Source organism: Pinus tabuliformis, chromosome 6, assembly GCF_031772625.1.
Source record: "Pinus tabuliformis cultivar Carrire ecotype Pingquan chromosome 6, CPIR1, whole genome shotgun sequence".
In the NCBI taxonomy this organism is placed as follows: domain Eukaryota; kingdom Viridiplantae; phylum Streptophyta; class Pinopsida; order Pinales; family Pinaceae; genus Pinus; species Pinus tabuliformis.
The window spans coordinates 304,537,160-304,563,610 of record NC_142292.1 but is presented as its reverse complement, the minus strand read 5'-3'; the positions used below and the strand labels follow the sequence as shown (position 1 = coordinate 304,563,610).

Below are 26,451 nucleotides of genomic sequence, written 5' to 3'. Positions count from 1 at the left end.
GTATAGTGGAGAACAACTTCTTTGCTGAGAGGGAGTGTTAATTTTTGTTTGGTGTAACAACAGACTAGTGTTCTAGTCTCTATGATGTTTAAGAGGCTATGGAACATGATACCTCTATGATGTTTAAGAGGCTATGGAACACGAGATCTCCAAAACTCAGAAAAGGGTTCGCGAGAAAGACTTGGAGATGCCTCGATTAAATTAATTAGCCATAATTTAAATATTTCCCAAGTCTAACTTAGAAAAAGTGGTAATTAAAGTGAATTAATTGGGGAAGTTCGATTTTTCTCTAGAGACTTCTATTGATGAAGACAAATTGATCTTAACCATCAGTTGAGATGTGATCATGTCCATTGAGACTCCAATGAGAGATTATAAGAGCAATTGAAGGGTTTGGAGAGGACTAGAGTATTTTGTGAGTAGTTCGACTACCTAGTTGCAGGTATTCAGCAAGAGCGCAGTTGAAGTTAGGGAAGCATCAGAGATAGAGGGATCAACAAAGATTTGGGAGCAGGAGTCCGAAGGAGATTTCCTCAGTACTTTATAGTGTCTGTGAGACAATATGAGGCCAAGTTCGTCTGTAGAGTAGGCTGCTATAGCTAGTGCGAGTAGCTAGATTTCCCAGTGCAAGTTGCCAAAGGAGATCGCGTTTCAGTTGCTAGAGGTCGGATTTGTTGTCTGGAGGCAAAGTGAGTGGGCTTCATTGGCAAAGGGAGATAGGATGACTTGTAGGAAGGTGAGTTTGGAGCAGTACGAGTTTCCAGAAAGCAGAAATGCATATTTCCATCCAGGCAGTGTGAATAGCCAGGAAATGTGAGTTGCCAAGAGAGAGGCAGATCTAGTTTCAGAGGGATATAATTTATCTCCATATTATTTTTCCAGTTGAGATCAGTATTTGCTGAAGGTTTTACAGTGAAAGGCAACCAGTTCATTTAATTAATCATATTATTTTTTCCAGTTGAGATCAGTATTTGCCAAAGGTTTTCCAGTGAAATGCAATCAGTTCATTGTACTTTCAAATCGCTGAATAATAATAAAACCTTCATCTACTGCATTGGTTTTGCCTTCGGCGTTTTCCAAGGACATTTGTCCAAAAATAACGGTGTCATATTTTTATGTGTGTGTGCATATTTTCTCAGTTCCAGTTTTTATATTCTGCAGTGTTTTTATTTGTGAAGATTGTAATAGTGATTTAATCGTTATTTGCCATAAAGTAAATTACAAAAGACAAATAATCTTCAGTAGTTAGAAGATTATTCTCCAGTTTATTGCAATCGTGGAAATTTCACAGGAAAAACTCACAAAGGAGAAAACCCAGAAATCTTTCCTTATGAGAGAGTTTAGTTAATCAAAATGTATATCAAAGTATTCCAGTGAAAATTCCAATCTCTGACCTCAATAAATGCGAAGTCAAACCTGTCAAATGAGAGAGAAATAGTCTATGCTGGTCCAAGTCAAATTCTACAATAGAGGGGCTGAATTTCGACCTAAGGCAGCTGGTCAAATGGCCGAAATTTGGCCTGCAATACCACAATCAAAGCTCGGTTAAGTCACACAAGTTGACCTGTGGTCTACACTTGGTCAATCACCCAGAAATAGAGTTAAAGTTCGGTCAAACAGAGTCCACGAAACAGAGAGAAACTCGGCCTCCAAAATAAGTCAAGAACTCGGTGAAATAGAGAGGAACCAACCAAAGTCATCGCAGGTCAAACAGGAGTCAAATAGCTGGTCAACACAGAACGAATCTTCTTCTCCTCGCACGTGTGAGCAAAACTCCTGTGTTGGTCGAATGAGAAGTGATGGATGGATGCCAAATGAGGTCAATTGAATGCCAATATATACATGTGCTAGGAGGTGGGTTTTGACCTTGGGGTCAAGCCCATTCAATGAGTGGGGCCGACTTGGTCAACATAAAAATATATAATTTCTGCTTGCTTTTGCCAATGAAAATACTGACCGAAGCTACCAATTTTCAACAGTTTCCACTGCTGTAGATGAAACCCCTTTTTGACTTTCAATGAATGATGAGAGAAAGCTTTTATGCTCTCAATGTGGCCTGAAACTGATCAGTGGTCTTAGGGTTACTGTGGTCCAAATATTATAATCAACTTAACCTTAAATGATCTTGGAAATCACTCTGCAATGGTCTGTAATCTAACAATGGGAGTCTCCAAGCAGCCTTACTCCAAACTAGTCCTACATAGAAAATGATCCAATGGAACCCTTAGTTATAAAGATCAACCTTTAATGCTTGAATTGTACCACAAAAATGTGGAAGAGTAGCCTCAGATGGATCACCACAGTGGATGGCCTTAATATGTGAAAGGGACCTGTCACAGAAAGTCCTTAAACCAATCTTTGGGTCAGCCATTGAATTAAGTCACTCAACCATCAGGGATTGCTTCAGACGATTTTGCAAAACACTTCAAGGAACATCACTGATATCTGTCCAGATGAGAGTTCGGGATAGGTCTTCAATAAATCATAAGACAGGCTCTTTAATTTACTTATAAAAGCGCTCCGAATCAGTCCATTGATCGTGCTCCAGAGTCCAAACAGTATTCAATTGACCTCAAAATAGTGCGAATGAATGACAGAGAAATAACCCTTAATTTGTGTGAATAAGCCAATTTCTCAGGGCCAAAATGTAGGTCATAAGTCTCTGCAAAGATGACCAAGAATATGCCTCAGAAGGAGGCCAGAACTTGCTTCAAGATATGCCCAAAATACCTCAGTCCAGAACTTCAAATTGACTTCAAAAAGGACTGAAATATGTCACAGTAGAGGTTTGTAGAAACAACAATAAAGATCACAAGAAGCTGCAGATGTAATCCTCAGATAAACCTGCAATAGCCTCAGATCAACCTTAATAATTTGCAAGGAAACTCAGCCTCATCTACAGATGAACCAGCGAATAGTCTTGTGCGAATGAATGCCTCAGTTTGCCATATAAATCTCTGTGAAGAAGGCTGAATTCAGGCCTTAGATTGTCTTCTTTGAAGGTGAAACCCTTGCAAGAAAAGGGGGGAAGATATGACCTTCAGGACCTACACATGTAGCCTCAGAAAGAGTCTATAGGAGTCTGTCAAAAGAGAGCCAAGTAGGGAACATAAAGCTTGCTCAGATGATTCCACAAGCCCAGAGAAAAAACATAACCAAAAGGATAAAAGATAAACCCAGTCAGCTCCAAAAACATGACCTTCTGCTACAGGTATGCGTGACTACTCAAGGCCATAGAAATCAGAGAAGAAAAACAAAGATGATGGTGTATTTAGTTCTTGACTTTGTGGAGGATCCGAGCCTAGATTTATAGTGATAAGGGGAGATGGGGAAGCGGACCCTCCAAAAATTTAAAAGTTGATGTCTAAATTTTGAAAGATTTGGGCCCAAAACAATTTTCTTATGGGGGCCGACTTAACCTCCTTTGCAACCTCAGTAATAAGCCTTCTTGGCCTCATGCTTTGATCAAATATTTAGCCAATTCTTAAGCTGTGACATCATCTTATTTTGGGGGCTTTGACCATATGCTCGGGGCACAAACTTGGATCAAGCATATCAACTCAACCATGAGGAGTTATGAGGCGTGCCACCTACCATTGGAATCGGCACGACGAGGAGAATAAAATGAAGATGGTCTTGAGCCGAAACATACTGATCTTCCCAATCAATTTCCTCAACAAAGGCGGGGCTTCTTTTGCCTGCTGCTTGGGTTGACATCAATGACAACAAAATTCTAACAGTTGCGAGGTTATTGAATGTGACTAGACTTATAATGCTTGGTGTTTACCAAGAAATGGACTTCCGGTTTGGTTTTGGTCCATCTTTAGCTGGTTAGATATCCTTTCAAATGAGTTGCCCCTGTTTATTGTGGGTACATCAACTTGGTGGAGTAGATGATGTCAAAGAAAAGTATGGGATGGTTGTGGCAGTAAGATGAGTTAAATAAAAAGATGTTTGGAAAAGGGTGTTTCTTAGGCAGGCAAATTGTGACAATGAAAATATGGAATCTTGCTTGTTCACTTGTCCGGCTGGAACTGGAAGTGTGAAATATTGAATTCACCATGCCTACCTTCTTGACTTTATATTTAAATGTGTCTGCAACAAAATATGTTCTAGCATGGATGTTATATCTTCAAGGTGTCAATCACATTTGTATTTGAATCTGTATAGCTGGAACCTAATTGGAGAGAAAAATTGTTTCTCTTTTTGTTCTATATTTAATGTGGATGCAGCTTATGAGATTGATTTTCAAACAAAACTTGAATAATTCATATATTTTAAGATGCTATATAAGAATAATATTTAGGTGACTGAAAAAGTTTGTATTTATTTCAGTTTCATTTCATCATATTATCCATAAAGATTCTAATGGAAAGCATTCAAATTCTTTAATGCAGGTCAACATAAGAAGTGTTGATGAAGCTGTGGTGATTGGAGCTGCTCTATCTCTGTCTTCTTCAGCATTTGTCCTCCAGGTGTGGCCTTTATTGTTTTTCTTGCAGTGCTATCCAAATATTATCTGCTTCCCTGCAACACACATTCTTTCCTATGAATTGTGAATTTCTTTGTCTTCTAGAGCTTGGCACTTTGTAAATACAAGTGCATATTCATGAAGATATTGAAGGGATATTTTAACCTCTAGCATGGAGAGAAAAATTGCAAATGATTTTACATTGCTTCATAAAGCATTTCTAGGTAGTAGGAACCATTATTAACTATATATAAGAGTTTAAACTTTCAACCACATTTACAATTTCTTCTGTGATGGTCTGACACTAACCATCTAGGATGTTCATAGGCTGTGATGATGTTATGGTATCTCATAAAGAGGCTCTTAAGAAGCAAAGAACCCATATCTTGAACAGTCAAATTAATGGACAGCTTAAATCGTTAGAAAAGAAGGAAAATAAACATAAGAAATACATTCAAGAACAGAAAATTAGACTCATATTGGAAGAACATCTGCAGTTAAAGCTAGAAGAGGCCAACTTAATTTATTTTGCGACAGGCTGGCTTACAATCATATCAAATGCCTGTTGAAGACAATTGGACCAACTTGTGGAAAGGGAAAATTTGGAACTGTAATTAGTAAAATTTCTCATAATTGTGAAACATCTCTACTTAATTTCTTTGTGTTTTTTCCTTCGGATATCTAAAGTTGTCTTCCTTCTCTAATATAGCAAATTTCTTCTTGACCCCTATTAATTTTCTAGTGTTCTATGTTTAACACAATCACTTATCCCAATTCTTCTTCAATTAGCAATCAATTTCCAATATAATCCAATCTGCCAGCAACAACAAACAATTGTAGATAGAACAGTAAATCAAATGCACAATAGAAGATAGCCAAGAACAATATGTTCGAAATCAAAGTAGCTATATTAGGATTTGATTCTCCTTTCTTGATAATTACTTGTAAGTGTGTTGGTTTTTTTTTATATCTTTATTATCTTATCTTTCATCAAGCAATTACCATATTATGTGTGTATGAAGATCACAAAACAAGAGATACAAGATATAGGCACTATGCCAGGGCAAAACCCCTCTCAAGGGGAAAACCCAATCAAGATAATTCTTCCATTCAATAGTATTCTTTGAGACTCTTCACCCTAGACAAAGACTAGACCTTCCCTCCACACTAAGTCAGCCTCCCAAATCTTTGACCCCTCCTAGCAACTTCCACTAGGCAGCAGCTTCCGGCAACAACGAAACTTGGAAGACTTTGATCTCCCAAACTAGGGCACGAAACAGAGAGAGAGAGGCACCAAAAGTTCGATTTCCTTCTTCTCTTTAGACTTCCCCAAACTCACAATTCCTTTAGCTTCCCGGCAACAGACTTCGCACTTCCCCATCTACTCTTGAGATATCGAACTAGCTTGAGATGTGATGCTTCAAATGACTCTGACTAGCTTGTATTTATAGGCTTCTTGTCGGTCGAATTGGGGTCCTTAGGCCGACTTGGTGTGGAGGATACATAAATCATATTTGACTCAATAATAAACCTTTTTACATGATTCAAAAGTTCAAGAAGGGTCTCTTTGAATGTACAATGACGCCCTAAACTCAATATTAATCCTTGGAGTCCACAATGGGGACTTTGATTAATATAATGATGACTAAAGCATGAAACCTATGCTTTAATAAGTCATTGTTACAATAATAAAAATTCTTTTCTTTATTCTTTTGATAAGTACATTTCATGATGACTCCAGTACATTAATGAAGATCAAACATAGTTACTTTTTGCAACACTCCCTCTTAACTAGGGAGGTATTCATAACGTACAAATACAATAGAAGATCTCAAACTATATGAAACAACGAAGAACTTTAGGCACTGCAATGCCATTGACTAGATTCCTGACCAGGACAATCTATCCATTGGTCTCTTAACAATTTAGGCACCGCAATGCCATAGACTAGATTCCTGACCAAAGCAATCTATCCAAGTGGGAATAAGGTGGACTCAAGCTTTCAGCCCCTCTAGGTACCATTAGCCTTACTTGCTAACCACCAACCCAAGAACCTAGGTGCGTATCCATGGTCAAAGCTCTATGATCCATGCCACCCTTCCCTACTTTGGGACCATCAACCCAGGGACCTAGATGTGTATCCATGGTCAAAGCTCTATGACCCACGCCACTCTTCCCTACTTTGGGACCTAGACATCAACACAAAGTGCCGACCAGATGTCCTTCGAGGCAATGCTTCACTCGCAAAGCCTCAACAAATCTCTTTCATTTCCTTATCATCAATACAATCAATAATGTCTACCAAACCCAACAAGTTTCTTTGTTAAAATTGGCAACTAGGGCCAAAATCCATGTGGGTCATCTTATTTATGGTAGCTGATATTTGTCTTAGACTCCTCTCATCGAGAGGTGTAGGATTGATCTAAAGATCATCCGATTCCGATAAGTATTCATGGAGATATGAATTTATTTGTGTTATGGGACAATTCGTCAAGGTCGGCCAACAACCCAATTGCCCCCACTTGTGCTCCACGTTTTAGTATAAATACAAGTGCTTTGCAAGTCATTTGTACACACAACTCTCTTGAGATTTCTTCTTCTCCACTTGCTTTGGGTTTTAGTGGAAAGAAGAATCTCTAGGGGAAAAACGCATTCCTAGAGGATGATGCCCTGGCTCATGAAAGCCAAACGCTGTCCAGAGAAAGGTCTAAAAACGCAGACATGAAGATGATAATGATGCCCTAGCTATATGCTGTCCAGAGGAAGCCTAAAACGTGTTGATTTGGGGTAGCATCGGATGTGCTCTAGCCACGAAAATTGGTGGAGAGGCTAAAGCACATGAGATCTCCAAGACCCAGAAATGGTTTGGGCATAATCTAACTGGTTTGAGAGATATTAAAATAATTAATATTTTTAATGGAGTTCCTAAGTCTAAACTTAGGAAAAATAAAATATTAATGGGTATTAATATAAAACTGGGTTAGAATGGTCCAAAAGTCATGGATCAAGCCAAATTTAATCTTAGCTGTTGATTAGAGATTTAATCTCGACTGTTGATGGACCAACAAGAAAAGTATAAGAGGAGGCTTGAGGGTTAGTTGGAGAACACACTAAGAGAGATCAAGAACTCGATTTTCTAGGGCAGGGTTTGCTGAGGAAATTGAGTGAGTGATCTGAGTTGCAGTTGAGGGGCACTGAATACATATCAGAGAGGTAGATTTAGTACTGGGAGGATCAACGCAGAAGTCGGGAGAGGTTGATGTAGAGCCAGCTAGATGCTACGCAGGGGTAGCCAGAGGCCGCCAAGAGCTCTGCAAAGCTAGAAAGGGCCAGCATGTGAGACGCAGAGGCTGACATAGAGCCCAGAGAGGCTAACGCTAGGCCAGAGAGGCTGATGCTAGGCCAGAGAGGCTGATGTAGGGCCTAGACGCAGCACTAGGAGATTTTTCGTGGGACAGACTGGAGCTAGAGCCGGATAGGGTGACACACTCCCTATCAGTGTGATGCAGAGCAGCAGAAGCTGCATTGTTGTAGTGGGATCGTTCATCCGGTGATTTAACCGGAATATTTGTCTCCGACTGAGAGGTACTACTGTCGTGGGCATTCTCTGTTGGGTGAGCCATTTCTGGCACCCAAGTTGTATTCTTAAAACTGCATAATAACAAAACCCTCTGAATAGCTGCACCGATTTTCACGCATTGGGTTTTTCTAGGGACATTAGTCCAAAAACAATGGTGTCACTTGTGTGCTTGTTTACTTTTAGTTGCTGATCTGTATGTGTTGATACCGTGCTTGTATTTATTTTCAGTATTTACATGGTAAATAACTTGTTAAGTAATTGAACAAGTAGGAAGAAATAAATTAGATAACATAGGAAGAATTTCTAATGGGTTAAACTTAGAAATTCCAACATGGTATTGGAGCGAGGTTGCAGATCACAAGATAACTGAAGGCATCAGCCGAGCAGAGCAGTAGCAGCAGAAACCGCTGTCCCGAGTGACAAAAGCTGTTTCTAGCAGAAAGAAGCAAGGAAGGGGCGACACAGAGAGCCAGCGTCATCAGTTCGAGCCAGGAGGAGGATCAGCGTTGAGGCAGAGAGGAGCAGACCTGACCTACGCAGTGCTCGGTCATCTTTCTCAGTTAGGAAGGATCGACACTGTGGCCAGGAGGTGCAGATTTTTTTGGTGTCGGGATTGCGCAGAGCCTAGAGGCTCAGACCTTCAGATTGATGAGGCATAGGAGGCTGTGGGTGGGTTGCGAAGCGAAGCTGGTGGGGTACTGTGGTCAGAATAGAACCTAATAGGGCAAGACCAAGGAGGAGGGAGTTGTTGCTGAGGATTTCTAGCCAATAAATCCAGATCAGTGGTGCAGTTGCACAAACAATCGGAGTGGGGCATCTCGACATTGGCAGAGGGGTTTCCAGAAGGGAAATCGAGGCTTAGAGGGAGTCAAACTGAGAACTTCTAGACGAGAAGTTTGTTGGAGTTTCTAAGTTTACTTAGTTTAGAAACCCTTCATGCACCTTTTCTGATTTATTCCTACCTACTTGTTATTTTTCTTTAACAAGTTATTTAGAAAGCAAATACTGAAAATAAACACCAGTGCATGCTCAACATATTACAGATCAACAACTAAAAGAAACAAGAATAAACACACCACATGACACCATTATTTTTGGACCAATGTCCCCAGAAAAACCCAATGCGGGAAAACTGGTGCAACTATCTGAGGGTTTTCTTATTAAGCAATATCAGAGTACAATCTAGGTGCTGAAACTAACCTACCCAACAAAGAATTTCCTTAGCAGCTATACCTCACAGTTTGAGAGAAATCTCCTGGCTGAAACTTCGGAAAACCCTTTCGGCAGTTCCTCAGCACAAAACTGCTCTGCAACCCCAGCGTCTACCCAAGCTGGATTGTGCCAGCCACTCCTAGGCCAGCGTTGGCCCTGCATCAGCCTTCCTTGTGTTGGACCCAGATGCACAACTAAAACAAATAAACACACAGCAGAATATCAAGCACATATGACACAGTTTTTAACGTGGTTCACCCAACCAATCTGGGCTACGTCCACACAACATAGGCATCGGCAATTTATTAATCAAACAGGAGATTACATAATGAAAACCTCATAAAACTCTCATCCTCTTAGCAAACCATCCAAATGGTTGCCTGTTATATAGCATAGAGAATCTAACAGCCTCATTAACTCACTCACATCAAATATAGGAGGCATTAACTCCCTCCCAACAACCTGGAGCTAATCTAGGAACTGAATTTCTATTGTTGTCATCAGCTGAGATTTTTCCTATTTTGCTCCAAAACAGAAAATCTCAACAATCTCCACCTTGACAACAATTAGCCTGATGCCCTGTTATTATTATTTTATCTTTTCTGCAAGCCAAGAGAAGCCAAACACCAACGTAGCTTCTCCAACAAAACTGGTTTCGTGAACATGTCTGCACAATTCTCCTTTGTATGCACCTTTTCAAGAGAGACTCCCCTTTCAGTGATAACCTGTCTTACAAAATGGTACTTAATTGGAATATGCTTTGATTTACTATGATAGGCCGGATTCTTAGCCAAATGTATTGCACTTTGACTATCACAAAGTAACCTGATGTTGTCCTGTAACCTACCAAACTCACCAAGCAAACCTTTCAACCAAACCGCCTCTTTGCAAGCATGCGAAGCAGTAATATATTCTGCTTCAGTAGTGGATAAAGCAACAATGTTTTGTAGCTTTGACATCCAGCTAATAGCTCCACCTGCAAGAGTAAAGACATACCCTGAAGTTGACCTTCTCTTATCCAAGTCACCTACAAAATCAGAATCAACATATCCGCAAACAGATTCACTACTTTTATTGTAAGTTATACAATAACTACTTGTGCCTCTTAAATACCGAAGCACCCATTTTACTGCTGACCAGTGCTCTTTACCAGGATTTGCCATGTACCTGCTGACAACTCCAACTGCATGTAAAATATCTGGTCGCGTACACACCATCGCATACATCAAACATCCTACTATATTGGCATATGGAATTCGAGACATATAATCCTTTTCTTCATCTGTACTAGGACATAAACTGGAGGAAAGCTTGAAATGGGAAGCTAAAGGGACTGACACAGGCTTCACATTATTCATACCAAACCTCAAAAGTATTTTCTCAACATACTTCTGTTGTGATAGCCACAACTTACCATTACTCCTGTCTCTGAAAATCTCCATGCACAAAATCTGTCTTGCTGCTCCTAGATCTTTCATATCAAACGTCCTTGCCATCTGAGTCTTCAACTTGTTGATTTCTTCAATGCTTTTGCTTGCTAAAAGCATATCATCAACATACAACACTAAGATAATGAACATGCCATTGTTTAACTGCTTAAAGTAAACACAATGATCATATTCACTTCTTACATATTTCTGACTCAACATGAAAGAATCAAACTTCTTATACCACTGCCGAGGTGACTGCTTCAGGCCATATAATGACTTCTTGAGCCTGCAGACAAATTTCTCATTGCGATGCTGAACAAACCCTTCCGGTTGTTCCATATATATTTCCTCATCTAAATCTCCAAGTAGAAATGCAGTCTTAACATCTAATTGCTGCAACTCTAAATCAAACAAAGCCACTAATGCTAACACAATTCTAATTGAAACAATTTTAACCACTGGTGAAAATATCTCATGAAAGTCTATGCCAGCTTTTTGAGAAAACCCTTTTGCAACCAGTCTTGCTTTGTACCCGTCTTCCGTATCATTCACACCCCGTTTCACCTTGAACACCCACTTGCATCCCACAGTTTTCCTGCCTTTGGGAAGTTCAACCAGATCCCACGTGCCATTCTTACCTAAGGCCATCATTTCTTCCTTCATGGCTGCTTTCCATTTGTCACTATTTGAACCTTCTACAGCTTCCTGATAACACAAAGGTTCATCATCATTAGCGATCAAAGCAACTGAAGTAACATGATCATCATACCTTCTCGGAGGGCGTTTGATCCTTGTAGACCTCCTTAAGAACGTTTTTGGTGCTTCCACAATTGGCTGTCTATCATCTGTAGGAACTTCTTCATGATCGCCATCTGAGACCTGTTCATGACCTCCATCTGAACCCTGTTCATAATCTGACTCTGAAACCTGTTCATGACTAGAATTTGAACTATGGTCGTTATGACTGTCATTAGAAATGCTGTCAAACTGAATATGCTGGAAATCAGATACATCATCCTGTTTCAATTTACTATTTACATCTAACTGTACAAGAGAGGATTCATCAAACTTTACATCTCTGTTGATGATGATTTTGCGGGTAGTAGGATCCCACAATCTAAATCCCTTTGTTCCATCACCATACCCAACAAAGACATACCTTTTCGATTTCGGATCTAATTTAGTTTGCTGATGTTTAGGCACTAGAGCATATGCATCACAACCAAACACTCTGAGTTTAGAATAGTCACAAGGGTGTCCTTTCCATACCTCTTGTGGAATCTTGCAGCCTATTGCTGTTGATGGAGATCGGTTTATCACATAACAAGCTGTTGCCACCGCTTCCGTCCACAACTCCTTCTGCAACCCGACATTACTGAGCATACACCTTGCTCTCTCCAGAAGAGTCCTGTTCATGCGTTCAGCAACTCCATTTTGCTGAGGAGTATAAACCGTGGTCTTATGTCTCTCGATCCCTGCATCCTTGCAATAGCTGTCAAACTCCTTGGAAGTAAACTCACCACCATTGTCAGTTCTTAAACATTTTATAGTTCTACCAGTGTTGTTTTCTACCAATGCTCTAAATTGCTTGAAAACTGTAAAAACATCAGACTTCTTTTTCAACATGTAGACCCATACTTTCCGAGAAAAGTCATCAATAAACAACACAAAATACGACGAGCCACCATACGACACTGTAGGGGCTGGACCCCAAACATCTGAATGAATATAATCAAGTATCCCTTTACTAGTATGTTTGCCTGTTTTAAACTTTTGTTTACTTTGTTTTCCAAACAAGCAATGTTTACAGAAATCTAACTTTCCAGATCTTAGATTAGGAAGTAACTTGCGGTCAGCCAAAATTTTCAACCCTCGTTTGCTCATATGGCCCAACCTTTGATGCCATAGGCGAATGGAACTACTGTCCTGTTCAGACACCGACACATGATCTGACCCAGTTCTACCTTCTAATTGAAAAAGATTTCCTACCTTCTTAGCCTTCATCACTAGTAAGATACCTTTATAAATTTTCATAACTCCACCTTGAATTACAGTTTTATATCCATTCGTATCCAGTGCTCCTAATGAAATTAGATTTTTTCTTAGATCTGGTACATGTCTCACATCAGTTAACATTTTGGTTGTGCCATCAAACATTTGTAGTTGTACACTTCCTATTCCAATAATACTGCAAGTGACATCATTACCCATGTACACGACTCCATCATCAACTGATCTATATGTTTTAAACCAATCTTTATGAATACACATGTGGTTAGATGCCCCGGAATCTAATAACCAATGTTGATCATGTTTTGAAACATTAACAGACAATACCTCATCACTCATACCTGAACCAGATACTGAACCTGTATCTGTGGTGTTGGCTTCCTTCTTTTCTGTCGAAGAGCCTTCTTTAGCAGCCTGCTTTCGCTTCCAGCAATCCTTTTTCAGATGTCCACCCTTGCCACAATGCCAGCACTTCACCTTTGGCTTCTTTCCTTTGGACTTTGAACGAGAGTCGCTATGCTTTCCCCCGGAGTGTCTCTCTCTTGAGCGACCTCTGGCCATCATTACCTCTGATGTAGAGGTGTCTGCATTCGACCTCTTCCTCGTCTCCTCAGCCAACAAGGCTCCAACAACATTGTCAAACTCAAGGATGTCTGATGTACTAAAGCTTATGGAAGTAACAAAGTGATCCCAGGATTCAGGAAATGAACATAATAGAGTTATTGCCTTATCCTCTGAATCAAATTTCACATCTAGACTGTCTAATTGCACCAGTAAGGTATTAAAAACATTCAGGTGATCAGCAATCGAGGTACCTTCTTTCATCCGCAAACCATAAAGCTGCTGTTTCAGGAGAATCCGATTTGTCAAAGATTTCGTCATATAGAGCTTTTCAAGCTTCGACCACAAGCCTGCGACGGTTTTCTCTGACACAATGTTGAACAGAACATCGTCCGCCAGACATAACCGAATTGCGCTCAGAGCTCTATCGTCCATCTCATCCCATTCATCCTCCGTCATGGAAGGAGGCCTTTTGTTTTTCCCCAACAGTGCTTTCGCCACACCTTGTTGAACCAGCAGATCGTGCATCTTTACCTTCCAGATCTCGAAATTATTTTTCCCATTAAATTTCTCTATTTCAAACCGGGCACTTTGAGTTTTCGCCATTTTGTATCAAAAAACACAATAATCTCCAAAACCAATACTTTAAATACTAGCAATTTAAAACAAACTGCCTATGCCTTTGTTTTTACACAACAAAAAAAACTGACTTATTTCTGTGCAGAATTACAGTTCAAAAAACCTCCGCGCCAGCATAAAATAATACCTCAGGGCAGCAGATAAACAACCTCAGCAGTATATCCCCACCAGCGAAATCAACATTGTAAAAAACAATTACCTGCTTCTGGCTAAAAAACGCTGCAACATACATGCGCACTTAGCTGCCTTTGTTTTTACACAACGATGGCTTCCCAAGGCACTACTTACTGGCAGACAGATCAATCTAACATTCAAACCGTATGATATCGCAGTCGATTTTTTTTTTTTTCACATTCGGTATTTTAATTCATTAACATGAAATTTATTCCATGATACGGGGCGACTGATCATTTATTCGGTGTCGTGCTGACTGTTTTCTAAGTTTAATTAAGAGATAGCATACGGGCTCATCTCTGCCGCTTGAAATAACAGACTTTATTGCAAACTCTCGGTTCTACACACGCACCAGCGATTTACAAAATTCAGGCTCCACGCAATAGAGACATACCTTCTCGGCGCACCGCACAGCAAACGCACCTTCTTCTCGGCGCACCGCACAGCAAACGCACCTTCAGCCCACGCAGCACTTGGTTATCCCACCGCAATACCAACAGCCCACGCAGCACTTGGATAGCAATACGCTTTGTCACTTGTGTTTGAAGCCCCCCACGCAGCAGCTACAGGGCACTCAACAGCGCAGTTCTCCACGCAGGTGTCAAATATTCCAACGTTTTGTTTTTAAAAAATATATATATCATATATCCACGCTGATATATAACATAACCACGCTGATATAAAATAGATCCACGCTGTTTTTAACATATATATATTTCACAACGTAAGTTACCTGCACCAGATCGGATTACCTCCACCACGCACCAGCACCCGAACGGCTTTAAGGTAGCCAGCGCTCCACCTCCAGCAGTGCCGCTCCTCCAACGCGCTCTGATACCAATTGTTGGACCCAGATGCACAGCTAAAACAAATAAACACACAGCAGAATATCAAGCACATATGACACAGTTTTTAACGTGGTTCACGCAACCAATCTGGGCTACGTCCACACAACATAGGCATCGACAATTTATTGATCAAACAGGAGATTACATAATGAAAACCTCATAAAACTCTCATCCTCATAGCAAACCATCCGAATGGTTGCCTGTTATATAGCATAGAGAATCTAACAGCCTCATTAACTCACTCACATCAAATATAGGAGGCATTAACTCCCTCCCAACAACCTGGAGCTAATCTAGGAACTGAATTTCTATTGTTGTCATCAACTGAGATTTTTCCTATTTTGCTCCAAAACAGAAAATCTCAACACCTTGGCCTGTTTTAGCCCCAGTAGGCCCTGCGTCAGCTCTGGGAGCCTTTGCATCAGCAACACTGCCCCCTCTGGTGCTCCACGTAGCACTTGGCTGCCTCTGCGTGGCCCTGCGTGAGCCCTTGCTGGCTCTGCGTCACTTTCCTTGGCTGCTACACTGCTCTCCTGACACAATCTCTGTCTTTTCTGTTTCTCTGTACTTAATGCCGCTCTGCTGCTCTCCCGATCACTGATTCTATCTCTTTTAGCAAACCCCGCTCTAGAGAATAGAATGACTGATCATATTGGTATATTCTCCAAGTGACCCTTAAGCCTCGTCTTATACTTTTCCTGTTGACATCTCAATGACTGAGATTAAGTCCCTGATCAACGGCTAAGATTAGAACTAGCTTGATCCATGTCTTTTGGACCATTCTAAGTTCTAATACAAATTCATATTAATAAAAAATAATATTTTATTTTCCCTAAGTTTAGACTTAGGGACTCCATTAAAAATATTAATTATTTTAATATCTCTTGATTTGTTTAGAATCTTCCCAAACCCTTTCTGGGTATTGGAGATCTCATGTGCCCCAACCTCTCCACCAAATTTTGTGGTTGAAGCACATCCGATGCTACCCCAAATCAACAAAGTTGAGAGACTCAGCAGGAGTCGATCAGAGGACTTCCAGGAGGGAAGTAGAGAGACTCGAAAGAGTCGAAAGAGGAGTAGCGAAATGGCAATGAATGGGCTGAGAGATTAGGATAGACTAGACGGAGCCTCCAACTTCGTAGTCTAGAAGGCCAGGATCTTGTCCATTCTAGACAGGTATCGCATCAAGCACTTCGCCTTGAAAACGATAGCGATCCCAGTTGACACGACTGAAAATGAGAAGTACGAAGAGGAAATGGCCAGGGCTAAGTGCATCATCCTTGATGGGGTCAAGGATCATGTGGTACCACATATTGCCGAGAAGGGTACGACAAATGAGATGTGGGATGCCTTGAAGAAGTTGTATCAGCATACTTCCGTGCAGAGGACGATGCTTCTAGAAAATCAGCGACGGTCATACTAGATGCAGAGGGGAGAGCAGATAGATATCTTCCTTGGGCGATTGACAGAGATCCGGGACCAGCTAACTTCCATAGGGGCCATGTCGGATGAGGAGATGTTGGTGAAGACCGCACTAAACGCAGTCTCATAGGACTGGGAGGTATTTGTCCAAAGCTTACTGGGCAAGTCGAACCTTCCGGATTGGGAGGAACTGTGGGCGACTCTTCGTCAAGAAGAGATTAGACAGCTAACCAAGAAAGGGAGTAGCGGTAAGGGGGTCAGAATTAAGAAAGAGGAAGAGGAGGATGCTGCTCTAGCATCTGCGGGAAAGCGAGAGAAACGAAAGAAGGACCTCTCCAAGGTCAAGTGCTTCCACTATGGGGAACTGGGTCACTATGCGAACCAGTGTCCAAGGAAGAAGAACAAGGGAGAGGCTTTTGAGACCAAGGCAGTGCCAGCGAGGGCGGAGAAAGAAGTGGAGACAGATGAAGACTATGCCATGAGTGCTCATGTGCCACTTGAGAGGAAGTGGGAGACATCAAGCTGTAGTTAGAGGAACTACAGACGATGAGGGGCAGGATCCTCGAGGTATCCAACCTCTTGGATTATACCTGGCTATGGGAGCCCCGAAGAGGAGTAGCAGGATTGGCAGATTTTGGTAGAGACGGATGCGGATGGAGCAACAAAGAGTGTTACAGTGCAAGAGTCTCGGGATAGCGTGAGGTAACAGTGCAAGATGGATGGATTTGTTGCAGTAGCGCAGAGGTCAGTAGAGGGAGCACTTGCCAGCGACAGAGGGAGCTTCAACATCGGGAGTGTTTCTAGCCTGACAAAGATGTCAGAGTTGGGAGGATCAGTTACTTACTTCTCAATAAATGAATTGCAGTGCAGCGGTTAGCATTCGCAGTGCTATGGGCAACACGATGCAACATGATGAGAGGGGATGCAGTGCAGATGTAGCAGTGGCAATGGCAGGGCCATGGGCAGCAACACGGATGCAAAGGGAGTTGTAGTACAGATGCAGCAGTCGCAGTGGCAGGCCCATGGGAAACAGTACAGGATGCAACAATGCAGAGGGTGTTGGGGAGGGAAGCCTAGCATCAACACAGGGACTGATGCTGGATGATTAGGGTGATACTTAGTGAGGAGTATTACTAGAGCACATTTCTTGCTAAGAGGGAGCGTTGATTTGGGGCAGCATTCGATGTGCTCTAGCCACAAAAATTAGTGGAGAGGTTAAAGCACATGAGATCTCCAAGACCCAGAAATGGTTTGGGCAGAATCTAACTGATGTGAGAGATATTAAAATAATTGATAGTTTTAATGGAGTTCCTAAGTCTAAACTTACAAAAAATAAAATATTAAAGGGTATTAATATAAAACTGGGTTAGAATGGTCCAAAAGTCATGGATCAAGCCAAATCTAATCTTAGCTGTTGATTAGAGATTTAATCTCGGCTGTTGATGGACCAACGAGAAAAGTATAAGAGGAGGCTTGAGGGTCAGTTGGAGAACATACCAAGAGAGATCAAGAACTCGATTTTCTGGGGCAGGGTTTGCTGAGGAAATTGAGTGAGTGATCTGATTTGCAGTTGAGGGGCAGTGAATACATAGCAGGGAGGCAGAGTTAGTACTGGGAGGATCAGCGCAGAAGCCGGGAGAGGTTGAATCAGATCCAGCTAGAGGCCACGCAGAGGCAGTCAAGTGCTCTGCAGAGCCAGAAAGGGTTAGCATGTGAGACGTAGAGGATGACGCTAGGCCAGAGAGGTTGACGTAGGGCCTAGAGGCAGTGTTGGGAGATTTTTCGTGGGGTAGACTGGAGTTGGAGAGTCAGATAGGGTGGCGCAGTCCCTATCAGTGTGACGTAGAGCAGCAGAAGCTGCGTTGTTGCAGTGGGATCATTCATCCGACGATTTAACCAGAATATCTGTCTCCGACTAAGAGGTACTATTGCCGAGGACATTCTCTGTTGGGTGAGCCATTCCTGGCACCCAGGTTGTATTCTGAAAACTGCATAATAATAAAACCCTCTGAATAGCTGCATTGGTTTTTCCACATTGGGTTTTTCTGGGGACATTAGTCCAAAAACAACGGTGTCACTTGTGTGCTTGTTTACTTTCAATTGCTGATCTGTATGTGTTGATACTGTACTTGTATTTATTTTCAGTATTTACATGGTAAATAACTAGTTAAGTAATTGAACAAGTAGGAAGAAATAAATCAGATAGCACATGAAGAATATCTAACGGTTAAACTTAGAAATTCCAACAAAACAAAGTCATGTTGTGATGAAGATATGCCCTAATCCTCTACGCTGTCAAGGAAGACAACCCTTGTCTAATACACCGTCCTAAGGGTGACCCTAAACACTGCCTAATGGAGATGCCACCTAAACACTGTCTTAGAAGAGTGTTCTACACATCAAATGCCCTCGCTGTCATGGAAGGAAAAACCCTCATCCTGCACGCAATCATGATAGGTATACCCTCGCTGTCATGGAAGGAATGCTCTCACACAACGTTGAGATAAAGAAGCCACACCTTCTGCTATCCTTAACGTTGTTCTAAATAAGGATGCTCTAACTGTTGTTTTGATTGAAACACAATCATGAATGATAGATCCAATCACTGTCTTAACGAAAGCCTATTGCTATCACTCTAACGCTGTTATAGAGGAGAAGACATTGGCATTGCTATGTGTTAGGCCGCAGGCCATAACACTATAGCTAGCCACCTTGGCCTTATGATGAATGTTGTAACATTATAGACAACATAGTATATGGGTACAGGATGCATAGTGCAGAATAGTGCACACAATAGCAACAATGGGTACAGGATGCATAGTGCAGCATAGCGCACACATTAGCAGCGATGGGTACAGGATGCATAGTGCACACAGTAGCAGCGATGGGTACAGGCAGCATGGTGTAGCTCAGTGATGCTGAACATCGTGATGGTGCAGTATGGTGTAGCTCAGTGATGCTGGACATAGTGATGGTGCAGCATGGTGTAGCTCAGTGATGCTGCACATAGTGATGGTGCAGCATGGTGTAGCTCAGTGACGCTGAACATGGTGATGGTGCAGCATGGTGTAGCTCAGTGACGCTGGACATGGTGATGGTGCAGCATGGTGTAGCTCAGTGACGCTGGACATGGTGATGGTGCAGCATGGTGTAGCTCAGTGACGATGGACATGGTGATGGTGCATCATAGTGTAGCTCAGTGACGCTGGACATGGTGATGGTGCAGCATGCTGTAGCTCAGTGACGCTGAACATAGTGATGGTGCAACATGGTGTAGCTTAATGATGCTGCACATACCAACATGGTATGATGGTGCAGCGTGGTGCAACACAGTGATAGGCTCAACATGGTGATGGACTCACATTGGAGAATCAGTTGAAGATACATGTCTTCAATTGAGTCCAGCTACCTCATATATCTTCTTAGAGATGATCTCTACTCTTATTTAGATAAGTCAAAGTGTTGATTTCTGTTGTATATGTACTCTCTCTCTCTCTCTCTCTGCTGAACTAGTGAAGAACATATAAGAAGAATTGATCAAGGGTTTCCCCACATTGGGGTTTGTCCCTAGCTCGTGCCACATTTTGTGTCCTCTTGTTTGGGCTTGTCTTCTGCGATTCATGTATATGTTCTATCTGCAATTTACTATTATGCTGATGTGATTGCTAATCTGGGAAAGATATTGAGCTAACTGTGAGAATTGAAATAAATTGCTCTAAGCATAGAACAAACCTAAAATTAACATGGTATCGGAGCTGAGGCGAAGACAAAGCCCTAGCAAGAGTGAAAGAGCAATCACCAAATACAGTTGGAAAGGACAAAAGGATCAATGGATTCCTCATCCCTCTTCAAATTCACCAAGGGTGAAGTCGAATCAGAGAATATTATTCGAGTGGCGCAGCAGAAGCATCTGATGTCCTACCTAAAGATCACTTCAAAGGGAAGTCCGAATCTTAGGGTGGAAGGATAGGCAGATGCCTTTCTTGCAATAACTTTGGCCATTATGCAAAGAAGTGTCCGAATGTTAGGAACACATCACTTGATGATGATAACAATCATCCCAGAGACATCTTCAATGATCGAAGGAATGCAGGTCATCAAGGAAATGGCCAACTCTTCAAAGAAAGCAAGGAACCCCAAGTATGAAGAATCAAAAGTTGTTCTTGATAAGATAAAGAAGCATTATCTTATATTGACCCTCTCCTTCAGACTCTTTGGGAATTTGGCTTATTGATTGTAGTGCTTCAAGGCACTTCATCGGATAGAAGGGTGCTCTCTCTAATTTGGTAGAGATGGAAACAATCGTGGGATTATACTTGGAGTCAATGCCACCTATCTCGGAAAGGGTGTAGGGAATGTTACCCCTCAATTGAATGAGGGTAACTCGATTCATTTACAAGAATCTCTTTTATGTACCTAATCGCAAGAAGAACCTGGTGTCCATTTCGGCAATGGAAATCAAAGGTTTCAAGGTGGCATTCATCGATGGAAAGGTACGTGTTTGAAAATGAAATTTTCAAAGATGCTTTTATCCTTGAGTTCAGGATTGGCAATTTGTATCAAGTTGTTGGAAGTCCATTGGGGACCATGTCAGTTGACACATCTCATCTATAGCACCGGAGGTCTGCTTATTATGGGGCCCTACCCGATGTGAGTCAGATGGTGACAAGGATGCTTGAATTCAAGAAGAGCATGAAGGTACATGTCCGAGATGTACTGAAGGAAAATCTTACAAGGGGACCATTTCCCTGATGTAGTAGGTCCACAGGTTTGGAACAACCTAAGGGGTTTGAGATTCATGAACAGGAATCTCATGTATGCAGGTGGAAGAAAGCCCTCTATGGCTTGAAGCAAAACACCACGGGCTTGATATGAGAGGATTGATAGCTGTCTGATGAAGCTGAGAGTGAAGCCGATCCAAACCATTGCTTGAAGGTTGTGGATGATAGACCTCATATTGACACCTTATGAGGACAACCTCTTTCTGATAGGTGAAGACCCTCTCATTTGCAAAAGTAAGAGGGAGTTGGATTCTGAATTTGGAATGGTGAACTGCAATCCCATGACTACTTGGATGGAAACATTCAGAATTTATGTGGTAGGGAAGCTGGACTTGAATTGGGAAATGCCTCTGAGTTTCATAAACTCATTCTAGCATTGATGTTCTTGGTGAACTCCTGTCTAGATATATGTTTTGCAATTATAATGTTGAGCTCATATATGGTTGAGCTTCACTGGATTGGTGCCAAGAATCTTTAGAGATATCTACGAGTCACAATCTCTCATGGATTGAGATACATTGTCGGAAATATGAAGCTACATGATTATTCGAATGTTGATTGGGCAGGCAGTGTGGAGGATCACAAGAGCACTTTTGAGTGATGGTCCTCTTTGGGGTTTTTCTACGATATCTTGTATGAGCAAGAAGCAGAAGACAGTTGCTTTAAGCACCGCTAAGACCGAATACATATCTACGAGTATGACCTGTGAAGCTGCCTAGTTGGGGAAGCTCTTCAGTGAGCTGTTTGTACACATGATGGATACCAATGTGATATTCTGTGTAAACTAGAAGGGGATTCAATTATTGAGGAATCCCGTATTTTATGATCGCTCTAAGCATATAGACATTAGGTACCACTTTATCTGGGATATGGTACATCGATGAGCAAGAAGGCTCCATCGCATTGGGACTGATGTGTAGGTCGCCGACATTTTGTTGAAGTCCCTGGGAAAGGTCAAATTTGTGACTTTTCGAGAATGACTAGGAGTCGTGGAGAGACTCTCTCCTAAGGGTCCTATATGATATGGACATTGAGCTCTGGGAGCTCTGGGGGGGGTGTTTGGGGTTACATCATGGAGCGACGAGCAATCATAGGGTGAGTGGTTCAGTCTTCCCCTAGTGGTTTGCTATGTAGGCAGGATGAGTGGTTCATCCTTCTCCTACCGAGACATAATCATAAGGTGAGTGGTTCAGCCTTCCCCTAGTGATTTGTTGTGTACAGGGTGAGTGGTTTAGCCTTCCCCTGGGATACCCCTTGCGACATGTAGGCAGGATGAGTGGTTCATCCTTCTCTCGCTGAGACATCCTACCATGCAGTTTGGAACTCATGCGAAGTACCTCTCATCTAGCCAATGAGTAGGGAAATGAGGATAGGGACTGTTATCACTCCAGGAAGCTCTCCTAGGTTGTAGCTCGGAGATGCCTGGTAACATATAAATCTTCAATATTGTTCTCTGAACTATTGGAATGGATGATGGTTTGGATCAAGTCAGATGACTGTTTCAACTCTATTTTCACTCAAGACATGCATGAACACACTCAGCTTTACAAGGCTTTACACCACTAATTCTCAATAGTTTATAGATTTAATGGATAGATGGAGAATACTGACTGTACTAGTAGATGCTATGTTGCACGAAACTTCAAAGAACCCGACGTTTCGGGTCGTACCCGTACCCGAAACTCCGAAACTTGACGGAAACTCGGCGGAAACTCGACCATCATGTAATCATATATTAGAGTTAATATAGACTTCTTTTTCCTTTTAAATTGTCATATATGGGTCCTATTCCCTTTTTTCTGCCAAGATAATGTGTTATTCACTTATTTCTTTATATATATATTTTTAGATATACATATATGACGTTTCCGCTGACGTTTCGGCCCACGTTTCCATTTTTGGGAGGTGACGTTTCTAAACGTACCCGTTTCGGAAACTTCGAAACGTTTCGGCGTTTCGTGTAACTTAGAGTAGATGCATATATAAACACATATGAATGGCTAGCTACAGAAAGCAAATGAAGCTTACAAATCTAATTTATCAATGCAAAGATAAGATGACATTTATCGAGCATTCAACACAGAATAAAACATGAATAACCCATTCAAGTGCAAGATTAGAACAGAGGGAAAGATGGGGATTGAACATATAACAACAAAAGAAGCTTGTATTACTAGAATGAAGATGAGAAGCATAGAGGAGCAGAGTCTCCACAGTCTCCAAAAGTTGAACCTCTCATCCTTCTAACTTTCAGCCATTTAGAGGGTTTTTACAATGGTCCCGAGCTCTCAAAGGCTCGAGGTGTCTTAATCTATCCTCGCTGTCTTTATAACAACTTGATGCCATGAATAGACACGCATGAACTCGGAGGTTTCTTTTTCTAACAACAATAACCAAATTCTGGTAATCTTGCCTGTCAGGTGGCTCGCTCGTGCCAACGATGCTCCATGATAATTTATGTTGGTTTGGCTGTGTTGTGCTGTTGTTTTTCCCATACAGCCATATATTCTGTTATTTCAGTTCACCTGTTGACTATTAAAAATATGAACAGAGCCAAACAGAGCTATTGGGTCCGTTCCCAATCGCTGTCGCTTGTCGCAAATGGCCTGCCCCTTTGTTTTTTATAAATACATCAAAACATTGGAAATGCATTAAAAATGGCTCATGACAGACTTCAAATTTTATATATTTCCCTTCACGAACCCTTTCGGGTCCGGGTCTTATCGCATATCGCAAGTCGCTTCGGTCCTGCTCCAAGGTTCCCCTTTGTATTTTAGAAATACGTTAAAACTGCGAAAATGCATTAAAAATGAATTTTCTGCGAATCTCAAAATCTATGCAATAATGCTATTATAGCCATCGGGTTCGGCTAATCGCATCGCACATATACATGTATAAAGGCCCCGCTCCATAATGTTTCCCCGATTACGATCCGTAGATGCGATTGATCACAATCGCATATCGCAATAACCCTGGGCCGTTTTGTGAGCGCTCTGTTGTGTTGGCCGATTGTGATTCTGCGATGCAACGTGGGCTGTCGATCTGCGTGCTTGATCGATGGTCCACGTTGACTCTGCCGATCGCCATCGCAAGTTCCACATAGTCTGCGTCAATATTCGCCGATTGTGATCTGCCAACTAGATCTGGACCATTGATCGGCCAGATCTGACAGCTGCTGTGCATTCATTTCTCAAGCCTCCGTTGCTCTGTTTTTTACTGCTTTCTAGTGTTTTTCGCCTCCCGATAGTGTTTTTCCGCCTGTTTGAAGGTTTTTCTCTTGCGATTATTTTGATATTTTAAAATGATTTTCAAAGACTCAGAGAGTGTTTTGGATCTGTTTGGCACTGCACCTCAGGGGCTAACACTAGCTCCTTCTGGGGATAAAAGCCTTCCTGTGAGGTTTCAAGAACCACAGACCGATGCCTTTCTTGTAAAACCAAAATCAAATCTATCTCTTAGTGTTCCATTGGGCATGGAGCTTATTTTATATAGAAAATAAAACTGAAAAACATATTTACAATCTCAAGGCTTTAAAGCCTTAAATGAAATAAAGTTTCAAGAACCGCCCATTGACTGGGCTACCAAAAACATCTTCTCCTTCTAGACTGTGCAAAATAAAGGTATTGTTCTGCTGAATTTGAGCGATGACAAATGGACCTGTCCATAAGGAGTCAAACTTACCATGATTACCTTTCTTTTCCTTCAATGCATCCCATTTGAGAACCCAGTCACCAACTTGGAAATTGTCCACTTTTGCCTTCCTGTCAAAGGTTTCTTTGATTTTCTTCTGATGAACTTTTGACTTCTCAACCAGCTGCTCTCTGATCTGCTGTAATTCAACCAGGTTATTCATTCTCCTTACCATGTCACTTGTTTCATCTTGTTCTTCTTGAAAGAATTTGGCCACAGGGAGAATCGTGCCATAAACCATCTTAAATGGAGAATTTCCTATGGACTTCTTGTTGGTAACTCTGTCAGCCCACAGTGCAAACTTCAACTTGGAATCCCAACTCTTTTTGTTGACCTCTAACAGTTTTTTGGTTATCCTTACAAGACTCTTGTTAGATGATTCTGCCAAGCCATTGCCTTGAGGATAATATGAGGTAGAAATTAGAATGCACCAATTGAATGCCTGTGGATTCAGTCATGTCCACCAATTCCTTTGCCTTGACAGCTGCTCTATTATCAGTGACTAGTTTGGTTGGGCACCCAAATCTAGTGAAAATTTTCTCATTCAAGAACTTTATGACAACTTGATGATTAACATTATTAGTGGGTATAGCCTCAATTCACTTGGTGAAATAATCAGTGGCTACCAAGATCCATTTGTGCTGGCCATTGGAATGTGGGTTATTTTCACCTATAAAGTCCAAGCCCCACTGCTGGAAGGGATCATTGGGCAGAGATTTTAGCTGTTGTCTTCCTGCAAACCTCTGACATTTGTCACAAGACCTCACAAAAGAACACACATCAGAGAACATAGTAGGCCAATAATACCCAGCTCTCAAGATCTTGTGGGTTGTGGTTTTCCAATAATGATGCCCTCCACAGATGCTAGAATGGAACTAGTGCATGACTTCCACAGATTGTCCTGTATCTAGGCATCTCAAGAGGATTCCTGATGGGTCTCTCCAATAAAGCAGGTTTTTATTAATGCAGAATTTGGTTGATCTGAGCTTAATGGCCTGGGCTTGACTTGAGCTAAGCCTTGGAGGGACTTCTAGCTTCTGCAAAAAATGAACTATACTAGAATACCATTCACAGGTGGCTAGATTTTCAACCAAAGACTGATTCTGCTCTTACTCTTCTGCTGCTTTCTCTGTCTGCTCATCACCTGAATTTGAACCCATGCAATTGATGTCTAACAAACTGCAATTTTCCTCAGCCATAAGTTTAGCCAAGCCCTGGCCTTTGACAAGCTTAGTGGGCTTCACCTCTATGTTCAACTCTATGAATTTTGCAATCCATTTAGCTCTCTTTCCATCAATATCTGGCTGAGTTAGGACATCTTTCACTGAGGCTGAAGGTACATATGCAGTCACTTTGGAATGCAGAATATAAATTCTGAATGCCTTTAAAGATTTTATGAGAGCATAAGCTTGCTTTTCAATAAGGTCATACCTTAGTTCAACGTCCCTCAGAGTTCTGCTGAAAAAGGCCACGGGGTGCTCTACGCCTTCATCATTTTTCTGCAACAGAACTGCTGCAAGTGTATCATAAGAGGCAAAAGAGAAGATATAAAACTCCTTGGTGTAATCTGGGCTAATTAGAGTGGGAGCTTCCATGATAGGTTGTTTGATGGCTTCAAAAGAGCTTCTTGCAA

General features: G+C 41.6%; 1 protein-coding gene across 2 annotated transcripts in view; it reads left to right on the top strand.

The window, feature by feature from the left end:
* Positions 1 to 26,451, top strand: part of KEA3 (K+ efflux antiporter 3) — a 365,310-nt gene that overhangs the window by 199,114 nt on the left and 139,745 nt on the right. For both annotated transcript variants that reach the window (XM_089415486.1, XM_089415490.1), the window contains exon 6: positions 4,398 to 4,475. In XM_089415486.1, the coding sequence (XP_089271612.1) occupies positions 4,398 to 4,475 (78 nt within the window). The remainder of the gene's footprint in view (positions 1 to 4,397; positions 4,476 to 26,451) is intronic.